Genomic DNA, 14,741 nt, shown 5'->3' with positions numbered 1-14,741 from the left:
ATTTTGACAGAATAGGACAATTCATTGGTTTATATCTCCTGGTGATATATAAATTGTTAAAGGGGTATTATCATCAACACAATAGGTGATCACTTTCTAAACGCTAGGGGTTTCACTGATGGGCCCTCCACCTATTGTGAGAACGGGGATCCCGAATCCCCAGATCCTCCTTACTGCACCCTGCTGTCAGCAGAAGCTTGAATCGAGCATGCACCCGCCGCTCTATTGTCTGTCTCTGAAAATTCTGGAAACAGCAGAGCGCTGTATTTGGCTATTTCCGTCATTCCCATAGACTCCGAATTGAGCGGCAGCTCGAATGCTTGACCGTTTCTCCATTCGATGTCCTACTCGAGCAGTAAGGAGGATCTGGGCGTTCACGTCCCCCGTTCTCACGACCAGTAGAGGGCTCAGCGAGGGAACCCCCACCGTCAGAATATTATCACCTATCCTGTGGATAGGTGATAAGTTATAATATTGGGTCTACCCATCCTTCCCATTACCTTCTCCCTACAGTCCTATAATGAAAATGATGATAATAGGAGACCCAAGGTAAAAGAAATACATCATCTGCTACTAAAATAAGTTCTATAAAACATATATTTTTCTTTTTCTACAGCTTCGGTTTAATTTGGATGTCCCGATACACCCGACCAATTTAGCCACCCAGTACACAAACCCCTCTCCCATCATAATAGAAAAGATTTCAACCCCTCGGAATAAGTATTCAGACCATTTACCTGCTGAAGATTTTCTCAGAAGTTCCTATTCCTCTTTGTCACTCAGTGTTGTCTCTGAGGAGCGGCTGAACCTCGCTGTCCAGCTTGCAAAGCGAGACGTCAAAAGGAGGCATTTAAGGGAGAAAATAGGAGTGGAATGTGGTCATACTATTGATACTAAGGTGAAAACCAGGGCGATACAAAACAGTCCTGACAAGGGGCCAAGGAAGCTGCCGAGTAAGGAGCGGAAGGAAAACTGTTCAGTAAGACATGAAGTGACCAGATCAGGCGCTAGAGTATATGTGTATACCCCAGATCGAAACAGAATAGACATGGGGGTCTCAGACTCGCCACCTACACGGGATCCCGGTCCTGGAGCTAGCCCAAAACCAAGAATGGACCCGAGTGAGCATGAGGTGAAGCGTTTACAGAGAGAGCTGCACACCTACATGCAGAAGATTGAAGAACTTGCCAAGAAAGGTAAGAACAGGTTTATCTTGGTTGGGTTTTACATATGGCATATGCCCTAACATACTTGTACTATTGGAATTGCTCCAAAGATGAAGGGAAATGTTTAAAGGGACTGTCTGAGGTTAGAAAAAAAAAAAATCGTCTGCCCCCCCCCCCCCCTCCTATGAACAGCATGTGAGGTGGGGCTCAGATGCCATACCAGACAGACAAGTGTGGCGCTATTTTGTGGAGAAAAATAACTAACTTTTTATTTTTTCTAATCCTGACAACCTCTTTAAAGGGGTATTCCCAAAATCTTTAATCATCACCCATCTACAAGATAGGTAATAATTTTATGTTCGCTGTGGGTCCCATCGCTGGGACCCCCACTGATCGTGAGAACGGGAGTCCTGAACGCCCAGATTCTACTCGCAGCTCGACCGCAGTGAGGAGGACAGTGAATGGAGCGGCAGCGCGCATGCTTGGCTGCTGCTCCATTCAATGTCTATGGGAATGACGGAAACAGACGGGTTTAGCGCTCGACTGTTTCCGTCATTCTCGTAGACAGGACGACCGCCGCTCTATTCACGCTCCTCTTCACTGCCTGGAGTGCAGTGAGAAGGATCTGGGGTTTCGGGACACCCGTTCTCACAATCGGTGGGGTTCTCCGCAATCAAAAAACTATCACCTATCCTGTGGATAGGTAATAATTTATGATTTTGGGAAAAACAAAATAGATTAGGGCAGCTACAACCAGGAGTGGATTAAAAGAAAAAAAAAAGTAGAATATTTCCTATATACTTCCCCTCTCTTTACCATCCAATCCTAGTTGTGACTAGGCATTAAAAAAACTGCACCAAAATTACTGTGTGAATAAGGCCTAAGACAAAACATCCTGTGTCTACTGGTGGTGAAAGTAGTAGAAAATGTTGGTTCTTTTTTTGTTTCCATTTTGGATTGCTCCTATTTATAAAGGAAGCAAAGTAGATGTATAGATGTATAGTAATAAAGTACTGAATATATCATTTTATGTATTCAGTTGAAATAATAATTTTTTTTTATGGACTTGACATCCACATGCCTCATAGGACTTCTGTATAAGGCAGATTTGTGGCACTAATGATGTTACGTCAACGAAAAAATTTGGAAGGTGAATTGTGGATGCTGCTTTCCTATTCCAACATGTTCACTAATACTCATCCTTATGCATGGCATGTATCCTCCGTCTATGAATAAAATGTAGGGAAACTTCCAACATGTTTAATGTATATTTCGTTTTAAATGATAGATACTATATGAATGATTTAATGTATTTACTTAATATGTGACCGGTGACGTGAATGACGTTAGTTCTCTCGTTACAATGGCGCCTGTCAAGGGGTGGATATACCCTGAATGGCCACTTTATAAGAGACACCTGCCCTTTCATAACTGGGCATCCCTGTATAGAAAAAGACACATAACCCAGGACGCAGCATTAAAGGGGTTGTCCAGATTTTTATTTTTTTACTTATTTGTAGATTAGAAAAATTAAAAGCACACGAGACAGTGATAAGAATGTAAGCGCTGCCCCTGACAAACATGATGATGAGATGCTGCTGTAGGTAGAAATACTTCATAACTTCTGCAGCTCAATAATCTGCTATTTACCTGTTATTTACCTGGATGCCAGTGGTCACATGATGTTAGTCCAGATTTCTGTTCCACCATGCTGATAAGAGGGTCAGAATTTTGCGCATGAATCGATAAACCTGTCCTGTCAAGTGTCAACAGTTCAGACTGGCGTGGGGTGGGGAATGTTTTCTTGGCACACCCTGGGTCCTCTATCTGTGGATGGATGTTTGAACAGTAGGGCTTACCTAACCATGGTAGCACCTCTTTACCCTATGGCAGAAGGACGCTTTAGTGGCAACTGCGAGAAGCTATCCTGTCCGCGTAGGCCATTATTCCAGTAGAACAATTTCAGGATCTAGTGTAGTCTATGCCACGGCAAATTGCTGCAGTTCTGAATGCCAAGGGAAGCCCAATGAGCTAATTCGTGGGTGTCTCTAAAAAAGTGGTCATTTAGTATATTAGGCAGCAAGTGAACAGTCAGTTCTTAAAGTTAGTGTCTTGGAAGCAGGAAAAAATGGGCAAACGTAAGGATATGTATGACTTTGACAAGGGCCAAATAGTGACGGCTGGACGACTGGGTCACAGCATTTCCAAACGGCAGGTTTTGTGCGGTGTTCCCGGTCGGTCTGCAGTGGTTATTTCCTACTAAAAGTGGTCCAAACAAGGACAAAGCAGTGAATCGGTGACAGGGTTAGGGGCTCCCAAGGCTTATTTATGCATGTGGATAGCAAAGGCTAGCCGGTCTGATCTCATAGAAGAGCTATTGGAGCACAAGTTGCTGAATACATTTTCTGGCTATAATAGAAAGATGTCGGCACACACAGTGCATCACAGCTTATTGTGTAGTCGCAGACTGGCCGGAGTGCCCATGCCGACCTGCTGAAAGTGCCTAGACTGGCACATAACCATCAGAGCTGAGCAATGGAAGAAGATGGCCTGGCCTGTGAATGATGTTTTCTTCTACATCGTGTGGATGGCTGGGGTAGTCGCTTACCTGGGGTAGAGATGGCATTGGGATTCACTATGGGAAGAAGGTAAGTAGGCGGAGGCAGTGTGATTCTCTGGGCAATGTTCTCCTGGGATTCATGTGGCTGTTACTTTGGCACGTACCAGTTACTCAAACATTGTTCCAGACCAAGTACACCCCTTCATGGCAATGATAATCCCTAATGGCAGTGACCTCTTTCAGGCGGATAATGCGCCCTGCCACACTGCAAAAATTGTTCAGAAATGGTTTTAGTAACATGACAGTGTTCAAGATGTTTTTTTTTTTTTTTGTTTTCTATTGACATATATTTCCTGATATCTCCTTCAGATCACCATTGTGATTTGTTAGATCCGTCAGAAGAAGTCAGAGGCCGCATACGCCAGCAGGAGCGAGCAGCTCGATCAGCCAGAATGCTGTATGTATTGCAGCAACAGGTAAAGGCATTTACAGATGAGTTTGTAAGGCTGGGTTCACACTGAGTTTTTTTTGCAGGTGGAAAATCTGCCTCAAAATTCAGTTTGGAATTTTGAGGCAGATTTTGCTCTGTCTGCACGCTGTTTTTCACTGTGTTTTTGCCCGCGGCAATTGAGCACCGCGGGCAAAAAAACGCCGCTAAATTCACTTTCTGTGCCTCCCATTGATGTCAATGGGAGGTCAGAGACGTAAACGTCCGAAGATAGGGCATGTCGCTCCGTTTTTCCGCTGTCGGGGAAAAAAAAGCCATTTTCCGACGCGGTTTCCACGTCAAAAAACGTTTAAAAAAAGCTGTGAACTGGCCCTAAAGTTTTTAGCAAGGGATGAGTCATAAGAATAAGCTTTCATTTCTGAGTGAAATAAATCCTGGTTGCATTTGTTAGTTTTAACCCGACTGTACTCCCGACCAGAACATAAATAAGATTTCCTCCCAAAAGGTGCCATATGTTAGTAACTCCAAATTCTAGCAGAGCAGAAGTTTTACTGACTGAGATTTTGACATTTTTGTTGCGTTGGCCGTTTCTGTAAAGTGCCAAGGAAGACCAAACCTATTAGTTGTCACTTTTGAGATGCTCTACTGCCATTATGTCAGCATGTTGGATAAATAACAAAGTGACAACCAACGTGGCTGCACATCCATTTGTCTATTCAGCAAAAATGGTCACAGCATCAAAGCAGAAAACTGTTAATATCTCTGTATGTAAAGTAAAGCAGCAGGTTGGGGACTGCTATAGTATATCTGCACGATACTGCGGGCTGGGCCTTAATGCAAAGTGCACTACATGTAGGATGGGGTGGGCTCAGGAGCTGAGCATGCGCCTTTGGCTGTGGGTATCAGCTCGGTAACATACAGCTGACACCCTGTTGCAACAACCGGGATTGTAGCTGGCGCCAGTGCAGGTTATTTATCCCCTTAGATACCAGGGTCAATAGCGGTTGGCATCTAAGGGGTTAGACATTGGGAGGTGGCTCCCTCTATCACGACATTGGTTCCCCCACAAAGTGAATGTGGGTGCCCATTGCAGCCGGGCGCCTAACTATGGCCCCAGGTCTACCATCGTTGTACCTACCTTGCCAGAAGCATAATAGGATGCTTTTTATTTTTTAATTACAGGCACAATACGCTGAAAATGATCGCACAATCGAGTCACTTAGGCAAAAAAATTTTTTCCAGCAGTCCACATTTTATTGAATTTTTTTAAAGCTTCACCATCACCCCCACACAAAGAAATGCTTAAAAACATCATGTACGTCCAGTCCCTTTTTTTTACAGTGTGGTAATGGTGCTGGTCTCGTCCGCGCCATTACTGCCTCATGTGGATATATTCCACGTGACCATTTCTACACCTCCTTATAGATGAGCACACACATTTCATGTCTATTTTGAATCCAATCATTAACACTGACTTCAGTCATGACTTTATTTAGTGTAGTCTGTTTTTAGTTAAATTTAATAATTAAGCAGCAGATACTGAATTTATATTGTTTACAATGTCATTTTCATATTTAATAGGTAAAAGAAATCCAAGAGGATTTAGAAAAGCTGAGTCCTCAGAAAATCAAACACACAAAGAAGGTAAGAGCAAGGATAGCAAAATATTAAGACTAAGGAAACAAGCCATGCAATGCTGCAGTTGTGACTGCCGAGGGCGCTCTTGTGGTTTTTTATAGTCAAAATTTGTGAAAAGTATTGGCACAAAGCAAGTTGGCAAATGCCTTGACCTACTCCGACACAAGTGAGGACTATCCTGTGCATGCCACTCAGATACATTTGTACCACTTCTGTTTCTATAGTTGGTCTTTAAAAGGTGTAATATAATAATTCAGGCTCTGTTTGAGCCTTCCGTTTCTCGAGACCTATGAGTGGAGCTTTTCCTGGCATATACGCCAAATGTATCCACTGGGCTCCGCCTGCCAGAGGCCAAAAGAGTGTTGGCCTCCATTGCACTGGAATGTGTGTATACCTGTTTGTTTTTTGCTGTTTTAAAAAACTTTTTCAACTACACTTTTACATGCGGAGGCACCCTTCAAGAAAAACGTATACCCTGTGTCTTTTTTTTTTTTTACATGGGTAACCCATGACCGACATATGCCTTATACTGTGGTGTACGTCAGAGCTCTCCATTAGAGGTATATGTCAGGTAATACTCGCAAAGTTTGTTCGACGAAAGACTCTTTTGCGCGCCTAATGCAAATACCCTGCTACTATAAACAGTCTCTTTTTTTTTTTTTCTTATCAGTCTCGTGCCATGTCCAGACTGGCAACCGTTTACCGAGGAGCCATTCGTGCCCTGCAGATGTTTATCACACAATTGAGTGAACGTGGCGAGCAGCAAATTCCTTCTCTCTACAAGGAGCTTGGACACATCATCCGTCAGTTATCACTCTGCACTGCAAAGCTTGAAACTGGAAGTGATCCTGCTGCTTCCAATCTGATTATCTCAATCCTCCAGCAAGTCGAGGTAGCTGCCGGTGCCCGTGGTTTCCTGAATATATTTCTTTATAAACCTAACTGGTGACTAAACTTTTTAAAAAACTTTTGACATGTCAGAAGTTGTGATTGGTGGGGGTCTGAGCACTAAAAGGAAACGACAGAAGTGCTTAGGTGAGCGCTGTGCTGCTTCTTTTCTGAAATGCTTTCCTCGGAAAGTTCAACGAGCGGTGACTTTCTACTGAGTCCGTACACCGCTCCGAGGAAGGCCAAGAAAAGCCAATCAGAAACTAAGCGGCACAGTGCTCACATGAGCAGTTCTGCCACTTCGTTTTATTGATCGTGGGGGTCTCCATGCTGGGACCCCCACTGATCAAAACTTCTGACATGTTTCTATGACATGTCAAAAGTTTTTTAAAAGTTAAGATACACTATAACCAAGATAGGCAGTGTCCCACTCGACCCCGGACGCTGTGTATGGACTATATTCTCATGGGAGAAAAAGCGGCCTGTCACCATTTTTAAATTACAGGTGTGCTTTAACTGATTTCCATCTGACAAAGGTGAAAATGGCTAAAATTGTGTAATAGTTCACCTCCAGAAGGAAGAAAACGGCTTCTAGTGCCACTTATAGGTTACTACACTGAGAGCCTTGAAACATGTCTCGGTTTATTAGCCAAACTTGGAGACCCCCATCTGTAGACAGTATTGTTTCAAAGTGGTTGCTCATCTGTACAGATTAGGGTTCTGGTTGGCTGTGTTAGATTCTTTTGGAAGGTACAGATTCTCGTTACAGAGATCAAACTGGTACATTGCCGTTTATATTCCCTCCCTTCAGGGTATAAAAATTATTTTTAGAATGCTGTAAAAACAACAAATGTAGTAAGACTTGCCAATGGAATAGTGAGCTTCATATTGCCCAATGAGTGCATGCCTATTGGAGCCTCTAGGTGCCAGGCCGTAACTTCAGAACAGTGGGGAAAAAAAATCTTCATACATCTGTAACACTTAGGCTGGATTCACACGACCATGTTACGTCCGTAATGTACGGAACGTATTTCGGCCGGAAGACCCGGACCGAAAACACTGCAGGAAGCCGGGCTCCTAGCATCATACTTATGTACGATGCTAGGAGTCCCTGCCTCGCTGCAGGACAACTGTCCCGTACTGTAATCATGTTTTCAGTACGGGACAGTTGTCCTGCAGCGAGGCAGGGACTCCTGGCATCGTACATAACTATGATGCTAGGAGCCTGGCTTCCTGCAGTGTTTTCGGTCCGGGTCTTCCGGCCGAAATACGTTACGTACATTACGGACGTAACATGGTCGTGTGAATCCAGCCTTAAAGGGAACCTGTCACCAGCATTTCACCTATTGAGCTTTACTTATCCCTCACTGGCCGCTGCTATCAAAAGTTCATTGCCGTTATCCCCGCTCCTAAACTCCTCTGTAAATAACGGTCTGCAAACATTTTGCGCCTTTTATCATAATAATCCGGTGTCCCGCTGTGCGCACACACCAGAAGAGGATATCCATGCACAAGCGCAGGATTTTGTGTGCTGGGGAAGGCGAGGAGCTGTCAATCAAAAGTAAGGAGGCGGGGTCAACTCGGAAAGACTTGAGGAATGAAGATTTGACTCTTTTATGCTCATTAGCATACGGTGTGGGAACACTAAAAAACGGAATACTAAAGCTACAGAGCCGACTAAGAAGACAATTATAGGTTATATAGAAATGAATTTTCACCCACTACCACCAGGTATTGCTGGTTTAATAGGTGAAATGCTGATGACAGGTTCCCTTTAAAGAATATTTCCCCTTTCACTTACAAAAAAGTGAAATGTCTGTGTAGATTGCGGTGGCAGGGGGTCTCCATAACTATTGCGAGCTATTATGCCAGAAAGCAGTCCCAATGTCACAGTATTTGTGTAATTTTTCCATAAAATGTTAAAGGTACTTGGTGCGACTAACAAAATAACATATTTTCTTGACCACTCAGGACTTGGATGTACTTCTTGAAGCTAAAATGTCTTCAGATGCAAGAAGGCAATTGCCAAATACAGCTGCAAATAGAACTCCACCTGTCGTAAATGTTTCCAGAAATAATGTGTCACCTGTTAGAGACGTTTGTTACCCCCAACCTGTTCACAAACAAATAGAGCATCGGAAGGAGAGTCCGACTCCTGTGAATAGACGTCTTGTGGTTGGTAAGTGATTTATAGTCTCCTTAAGTTACACATTAGATTTCTAACCTCAGCATCTCTAGCCTAATTTTGCTTTCAGAACACACTTGTCAGCTTTGTTGCAGTTGTGTTAAGTGTTCAGCTATGTAGGAATTCTCAGCTGTAACATGCAGTAAGTATTTTCTCAAATATTATAGACAGAAAGGGACTTTTTATTCCATCTAAGTCTATGTTCACATCTGCGTCAGGGCTCCGTTCCATCGGAACTTTCTGTCGGAACAGAGCCCTGACTGACACAAACTGAAACCGAAGGTTTCCGTTTCCATCACCATTGATTTTCAATGGTGACGGATCCGGTGTCGATGGTTTCAGTTTGTCTCCGTTGTGCAAGGGTTCCATCGTATTGACTGGATGAATACCGTAGTCGATAGCAGAAACTTGCTTCATGAACTGATAATGATGTGATGGAAGTATTTCCTTCTCAAGCTGCAATGACAACAGTAATCCAGTGAGCTGGTCCAAAAGATGCAGCCGTGGTTAATGATCATGTTCATTTCATCTTGTTCTTCCGCAATTCAATCCTTAGGTTATGTTCAGACGGGTTATTTTCTGCCGTAAACGCCCCAAAAAACGTCTAAAAATGCAGGGGCTGAACGCCTCCAAACATCGGCCCATTGATTTCAATAGGAAAAACGTCTGAACATACCCTTAGCCAGAACTTCATAACGGCCTGAAGTACACAGACAGAGCAGTAGGAGCAAGGAATAAAAATGTATATGCTATTCAGGGTCTAAGCTTGGTGACAAACCGTATCAACACTGTAATGGTTAGTACAGAGGGAAACAAAAAATAAATAAAAGCAGCCGATATGCCGATAGACCAATGCTTAAACACACAATGGTGGACAGCAGCTCGCCTGGTCAAGTTGTGTATATTAGGTGTTGATGCAATCATGGCCAATATATATATATATATATATTTATTTATTTATTAGACTGAAGTTTTAGACGGGTGGTCAACTGACACCCACTTGGGAAACTTGTCCAGATCCAAATTATAGGTTATATCGGAGAGAAGTAAGAGACACGAGACAATGCTTGTGTACACAAAAATCTTTCACTGAGCTTTATTTACGAAAGCAATTACAATAATATCTTCAGAAAAAAGTGCAGCTTGATTTCAGCCAATGGTTTACAATTTGACGATGGCTCTGATACAGCCAATAGCATACGATGAATATGTTTGTCCTGAACCAATTATAGGCTTAGAAGACCTTTTTTTTTTTTTTTTTAAAAAAGCTTCATTTTCATTAACTAAATTTTTGTTTTACAAATATTCCAAAGAAATAAGTATAATACATCAATCAGTGCACATTTCGTGGTCATACATGAACGTTTGCACCAGGTCAATAGCAGAAAAACAAAATAAAAGAACATAAGGTAAGCAGCAGAAACAACAATGCAGTATTGCATGGCATAAACTGGCCTTCGTGAAAGAACAATACACCCCCCCCCCCCCATTAAAACCACAGCACCTTGAGAACAATAAGAACAATAATGGCATCATGACAGTAATTGAAGCTGACCCAATGTGCCCCCGAGGTTCGCCTTGTTATACCATGAGGTGAACCTGAAAGGTTTGACTATTTCCTCCATTTCCGAGGCAGAGTAGTGAGATTGAATAAATTCCATTTGGCAAACTGCTTTTCTGAACCCAATTCTCTGCATCTCTCAACCTCAATGCGTTCTAGCCCAGATAGGTGTTTCAGTTGTGTCACTATTACATTCCTCTGTGGTACTTTATCGTCCAACCACTGAGCAAGTAGACATCGAATGGCTACCAACAAAACGACATGGATCAGCGGGGGAAAAGGGCCCCCACCCTCCTGAGTATCTTCTGGTAGCTGAACATGGTGGAATAAGAGCGTTTGTGGGCAGCCTCCTCACCCAGTGACCATGAATCCAATACTGGCGTGTAGCGGCACAATCCCACACTCCATGCCACAAATTGGTGAGAGGAGTCCTACACTTAGGGCATGCTACTATGCGGTCAGGGAAGGAAGGGGAAGGTAAAATATTGAAACTAGAAGACTTTTTAAATGTAAAACCATGATTTCCCAAAATATACCACGTCATCAAGGTTAAGGGTTAAGGGTATGTGCACACGACCTCTTTTCAGATGTAATGGAGGCGATTTACGGCTCGAATTACACCTGAAAAGACGGCTCCAATATGTCGGCAAACATCTGCCCATTGCTTGCAATGGGCCTTACGATGTTCTGTGCAGACGAGCTGTCATTTTACCCGTCACTGTCAAAAGACGGCGCGTAAAATTACGCCCGCGTCAAAGAAGTGCAGGACAATTCTTGGGACGTAATTAGAGCCGTTTTTCATTGACTCCAATGAAAACCAGCTCTAATCATGTCCATAAAAGACGCCGCGAAAAGCGCGTGCACTTGTAAAAATGTCTGAAATCCAGGAGCTGTTTTCTCCTGAAAACAGCGCCGTAATTTCAAACGTATTTGGCGTTGTGTGAACATACCCTAAGAGTCAAACTGCCCCCACCACTGCAGTAAACAAACTGTCCCCCCCCCCCCCCCAAAACAGTAGCAGAAAGTAGACCCATATTCACCTATTTTAATATGGGAAAAGGAATCTATATTCTCCGTAGCGATAAAGACTAAAGATGCAGCTCTGGAACAAAAACATTTCATTGTTTCGGTCAATGCTGACATGGATATATTCGATTAAAGCAACATGACTTCTTAATCCCAAAATGGATTCTTTATGCTACAAGATGGATGCCAGATAAGGTGACGTCTACACAAAATTTAATCGTCATTTAAACACCTTTGAATCACTTTCACATTCGGCATGTAGCAGCACTCTGAATACATAGTCTGTGGCATCATCTGACCATTCGTTTCCCCTAAATAATACTGCATACTGGATCGTGGATGGTTTACTAAATGTAGCACTAAAGCCACTACTCAACCGGAGTGCTGCCTTAAAGGTACTTTAGGAATAGGAGGTTTCAGAGACTGTAGATATATCTTCAGTGTATTTTATTAAAGGGCTTGTCCACCTTCTGACAACTGATGACCTGTCCACTGCTTCCGGCTTGTACGTCTGGTGCACGGAGGCACCGGACCAGCTGATCTGTGGGGGGCCCTGGTGTTGGACCCCCAAAGATCATGTACTGATGACCTATCCTGTTGATAGGTCATCAGTTGTCAGAAGCTGGAAAACCCCTTTAATAATCTTACAATGCGTTTCTACTCCAAGTGGGAGTCTTAATCCGGTATATAATCTATTACTAAAAGGCACAGTGAAGAGATAGTGAAAAAGCCGTATGGGTGTGGTTACACCCTGGTGGGCAGGATCATCCTCACCACGTGTCCCCCTCATCAATAAAACATCCACTAGTATAAAACACAAGTTACACATATATGAAATCACGCTATGTTCATAAAAAAGCCGTCTGTAATACGGGATTCGACATGTTGTCACAATTCATGCTAAAAACAAAGTATTGTACTCCATCAAACCTGATCAAGGTGCAACCTCAGGAGTGACCATTAAACCAAAACATAACATGACCCAAGATTAAAATCGGAAAAGATCGCAAGATTTAACCCTTAACCCCTTCACGCTCCTTGACGTACTATTACGTCATGGCAGCTCTATCGTTCGCGCTCCATGCCGTAATAGTACGTCTTGCAGTTAGAACAGCGGTGCGCGCGCCCGGCGCGTTCATGCGCTGTGATAGCTGCTGTTTCTGACAGCAGGCTATCACGGCATAATGGGACGGGACCATTTACTATGGTCCCGCCTCGCCGATCGCCGCTATTGGCTAGTCAGTGAGTAACTAGCCAATAGCAGCGATCGGTCTCATTCAGCACAGCAGTGCTCGAGCCCGGCGTTCCTGAGCTGTGATAGCTGCTGTTTCTGACAGCATGCTATCACAGCATAATGGGCCGGGACCATTTACTATGGTCCCGCCTCGCCGATCGCCGCTATTGGCTAGTCAGTGAGTAACTAGCCAATAGCAGCGATCATTCTCGTCACTTCCTCTCTCTGACCTCACATCCTGCTGCAACCGCCCTGAACGCCCTGTTGGAGTTAGCGAGGCGTTGAGATCGGTTGTGAGCAGAGAGTCAGAGAGAAAAGAAGTGAAAAAAAGTGAAAAAAAGTTTCTAAAACAACGTTTTTTTTGCTTCCCACCACCCCATCCACTACCCACTCCTGTTCCCTTCCTCTTTGAGTTCTACCCACGTTTTTTGGTCAGTGATCTCCTATCACTGACCACTTTTCAGTCTTCAGGACCACATTTCTTGGTCCCTGGGGATTTTTTTTTCATTTTTTTCTATATAAAACATAAAACAAAAAAAAAAATATAAAAAGAAAAAAAAGAAACAAAAAAAAATAGTTAGTTTAGCCAATTTTGAAAATTTAACTGGTTAGTTTAGTATTAGGGTTAGTTAGTGTCAGGGAACCGTCAAAAAGCGTAGTTAGGTATAGTGTCAGGGAATTTAGCGTCAGGAATCGGTCACCGTAGATAGGCTTAGCGTTAGGGATCCATCACCGTAGTTAGGTTTAGCGTCAGGGAAGCTCGGAATAATTAGATAGGTTTAGTGTCAGGCACCCGTCACCGTAGTTAGGTTTAGTGTCAGGGAAGCTTGAAATAATCTAGATAGGTTTAGTGTCAGGGAATCGTCGCCGTAGTTAGGTTTAGCGTTAGGGAAGTCCACATAAAATTTAGTTAGGTTTAGTGTTAGGAACCCTCGCCCTAGTTAGCTTTAGTGTCAGGGAAGTCCACTTGCTCTCTAAAAACAAAACACACATTTGTGCTAGTTGTGCTATCCTATTGCTCCCAGTTAGGGATTTATTTTTTTGCAGTATATAAATTTTGTCTTCGCACAACAAGCATGTCCCAACGGACATTTACTGCTGAAGAGGCGTATGCATTTCTGGCCTCCGACACAGACTCGTCGGATGGCGATACACTATTTTATTTGTCTACCTCCTCATCCAGCGATGAAGAGGAGGGACCCCCTAGGAGACGCCCCAGGACCACCACCATAGTAGAAATCCCTGAGAGAAGTGACCCCACAACAAGTGATACCCCTGAGCGAAGTGACCCCATTTGGACGCCCACACCAGACCATTATGAACCCCAAATCCCTGAGTACACGGGCAGCCCAGGCATCAAATTTAACACGGCAGGGTTCAGTGAGATGGACTTTTTCAAGTTCTTCTTCACTGATAACTTTATAGAGCTAATGGTCACCCAGACTAATTTATATGCCCAACAGTATATCACCAAGAACCCCAACTCATTTTATGCCCAATCCCAGAGGTGGACTCCTGTAAACGCAGCAGAGTTGGGCAAGTTCTGGGGACTGCTCTTGAACATGGGGCTTCTAAAAAAGCCATCCATTAGGACCTACTGGAGCACGGACATCCTATACCACACCCCGATGTACCGTATGGCCATGTCCAGGATGCGTTATGAGGCAATACTTCGCTTCCTACATTATGCCGATAATGAGCAGTGCCCACCCCGAGATGACCCCAGTTTTGACCGTTTATATAAACTGAGACCCCTATTAGACCATTTCAGTGCCCGGTTTGCCCAAGCATACACCCCCGAGAAGTGTATTTCCATTGATGAGTCCCTGGTACATTTTAAAGGGAGGCTTCAATTCCGCCAATACCTGCCAAGTAAGAGGGCAAGGTATGGCGTGAAGTTGTATAAGCTGTGCGAGAGTGCATCAGGGTATACATATAAATTCAGGATATATGAAGGGAAGGACAGCAGTATTCAGCCCCCAGAATGCCCCCCCTTACTGGGAATTAACGCAAAAATTGTGTGGGATTTGGTGCA

General features: G+C 43.6%; 1 protein-coding gene across 1 annotated transcript in view; it reads left to right on the top strand.

The window, feature by feature from the left end:
* KIAA0753 (KIAA0753 ortholog) overlaps positions 1-14,741 on the top strand; it is a 41,375-nt gene that overhangs the window by 1,458 nt on the left and 25,176 nt on the right. Inside the window, exons 2-6 of the mRNA XM_075854251.1 lie at positions 617-1,196; positions 4,096-4,202; positions 5,756-5,818; positions 6,483-6,704; positions 8,672-8,879. Coding sequence (XP_075710366.1) covers positions 617-1,196; positions 4,096-4,202; positions 5,756-5,818; positions 6,483-6,704; positions 8,672-8,879 — 1,180 coding nt within the window. The remainder of the gene's footprint in view (positions 1-616; positions 1,197-4,095; positions 4,203-5,755; positions 5,819-6,482; positions 6,705-8,671; positions 8,880-14,741) is intronic.

The sequence above is a fragment of the Rhinoderma darwinii genome, chromosome 2 (assembly GCF_050947455.1).
Source record: "Rhinoderma darwinii isolate aRhiDar2 chromosome 2, aRhiDar2.hap1, whole genome shotgun sequence".
NCBI classification, from domain to species: Eukaryota; Metazoa; Chordata; class Amphibia; order Anura; family Rhinodermatidae; genus Rhinoderma; species Rhinoderma darwinii.
This window is presented reverse-complemented; position numbering and strand designations above follow the sequence as displayed.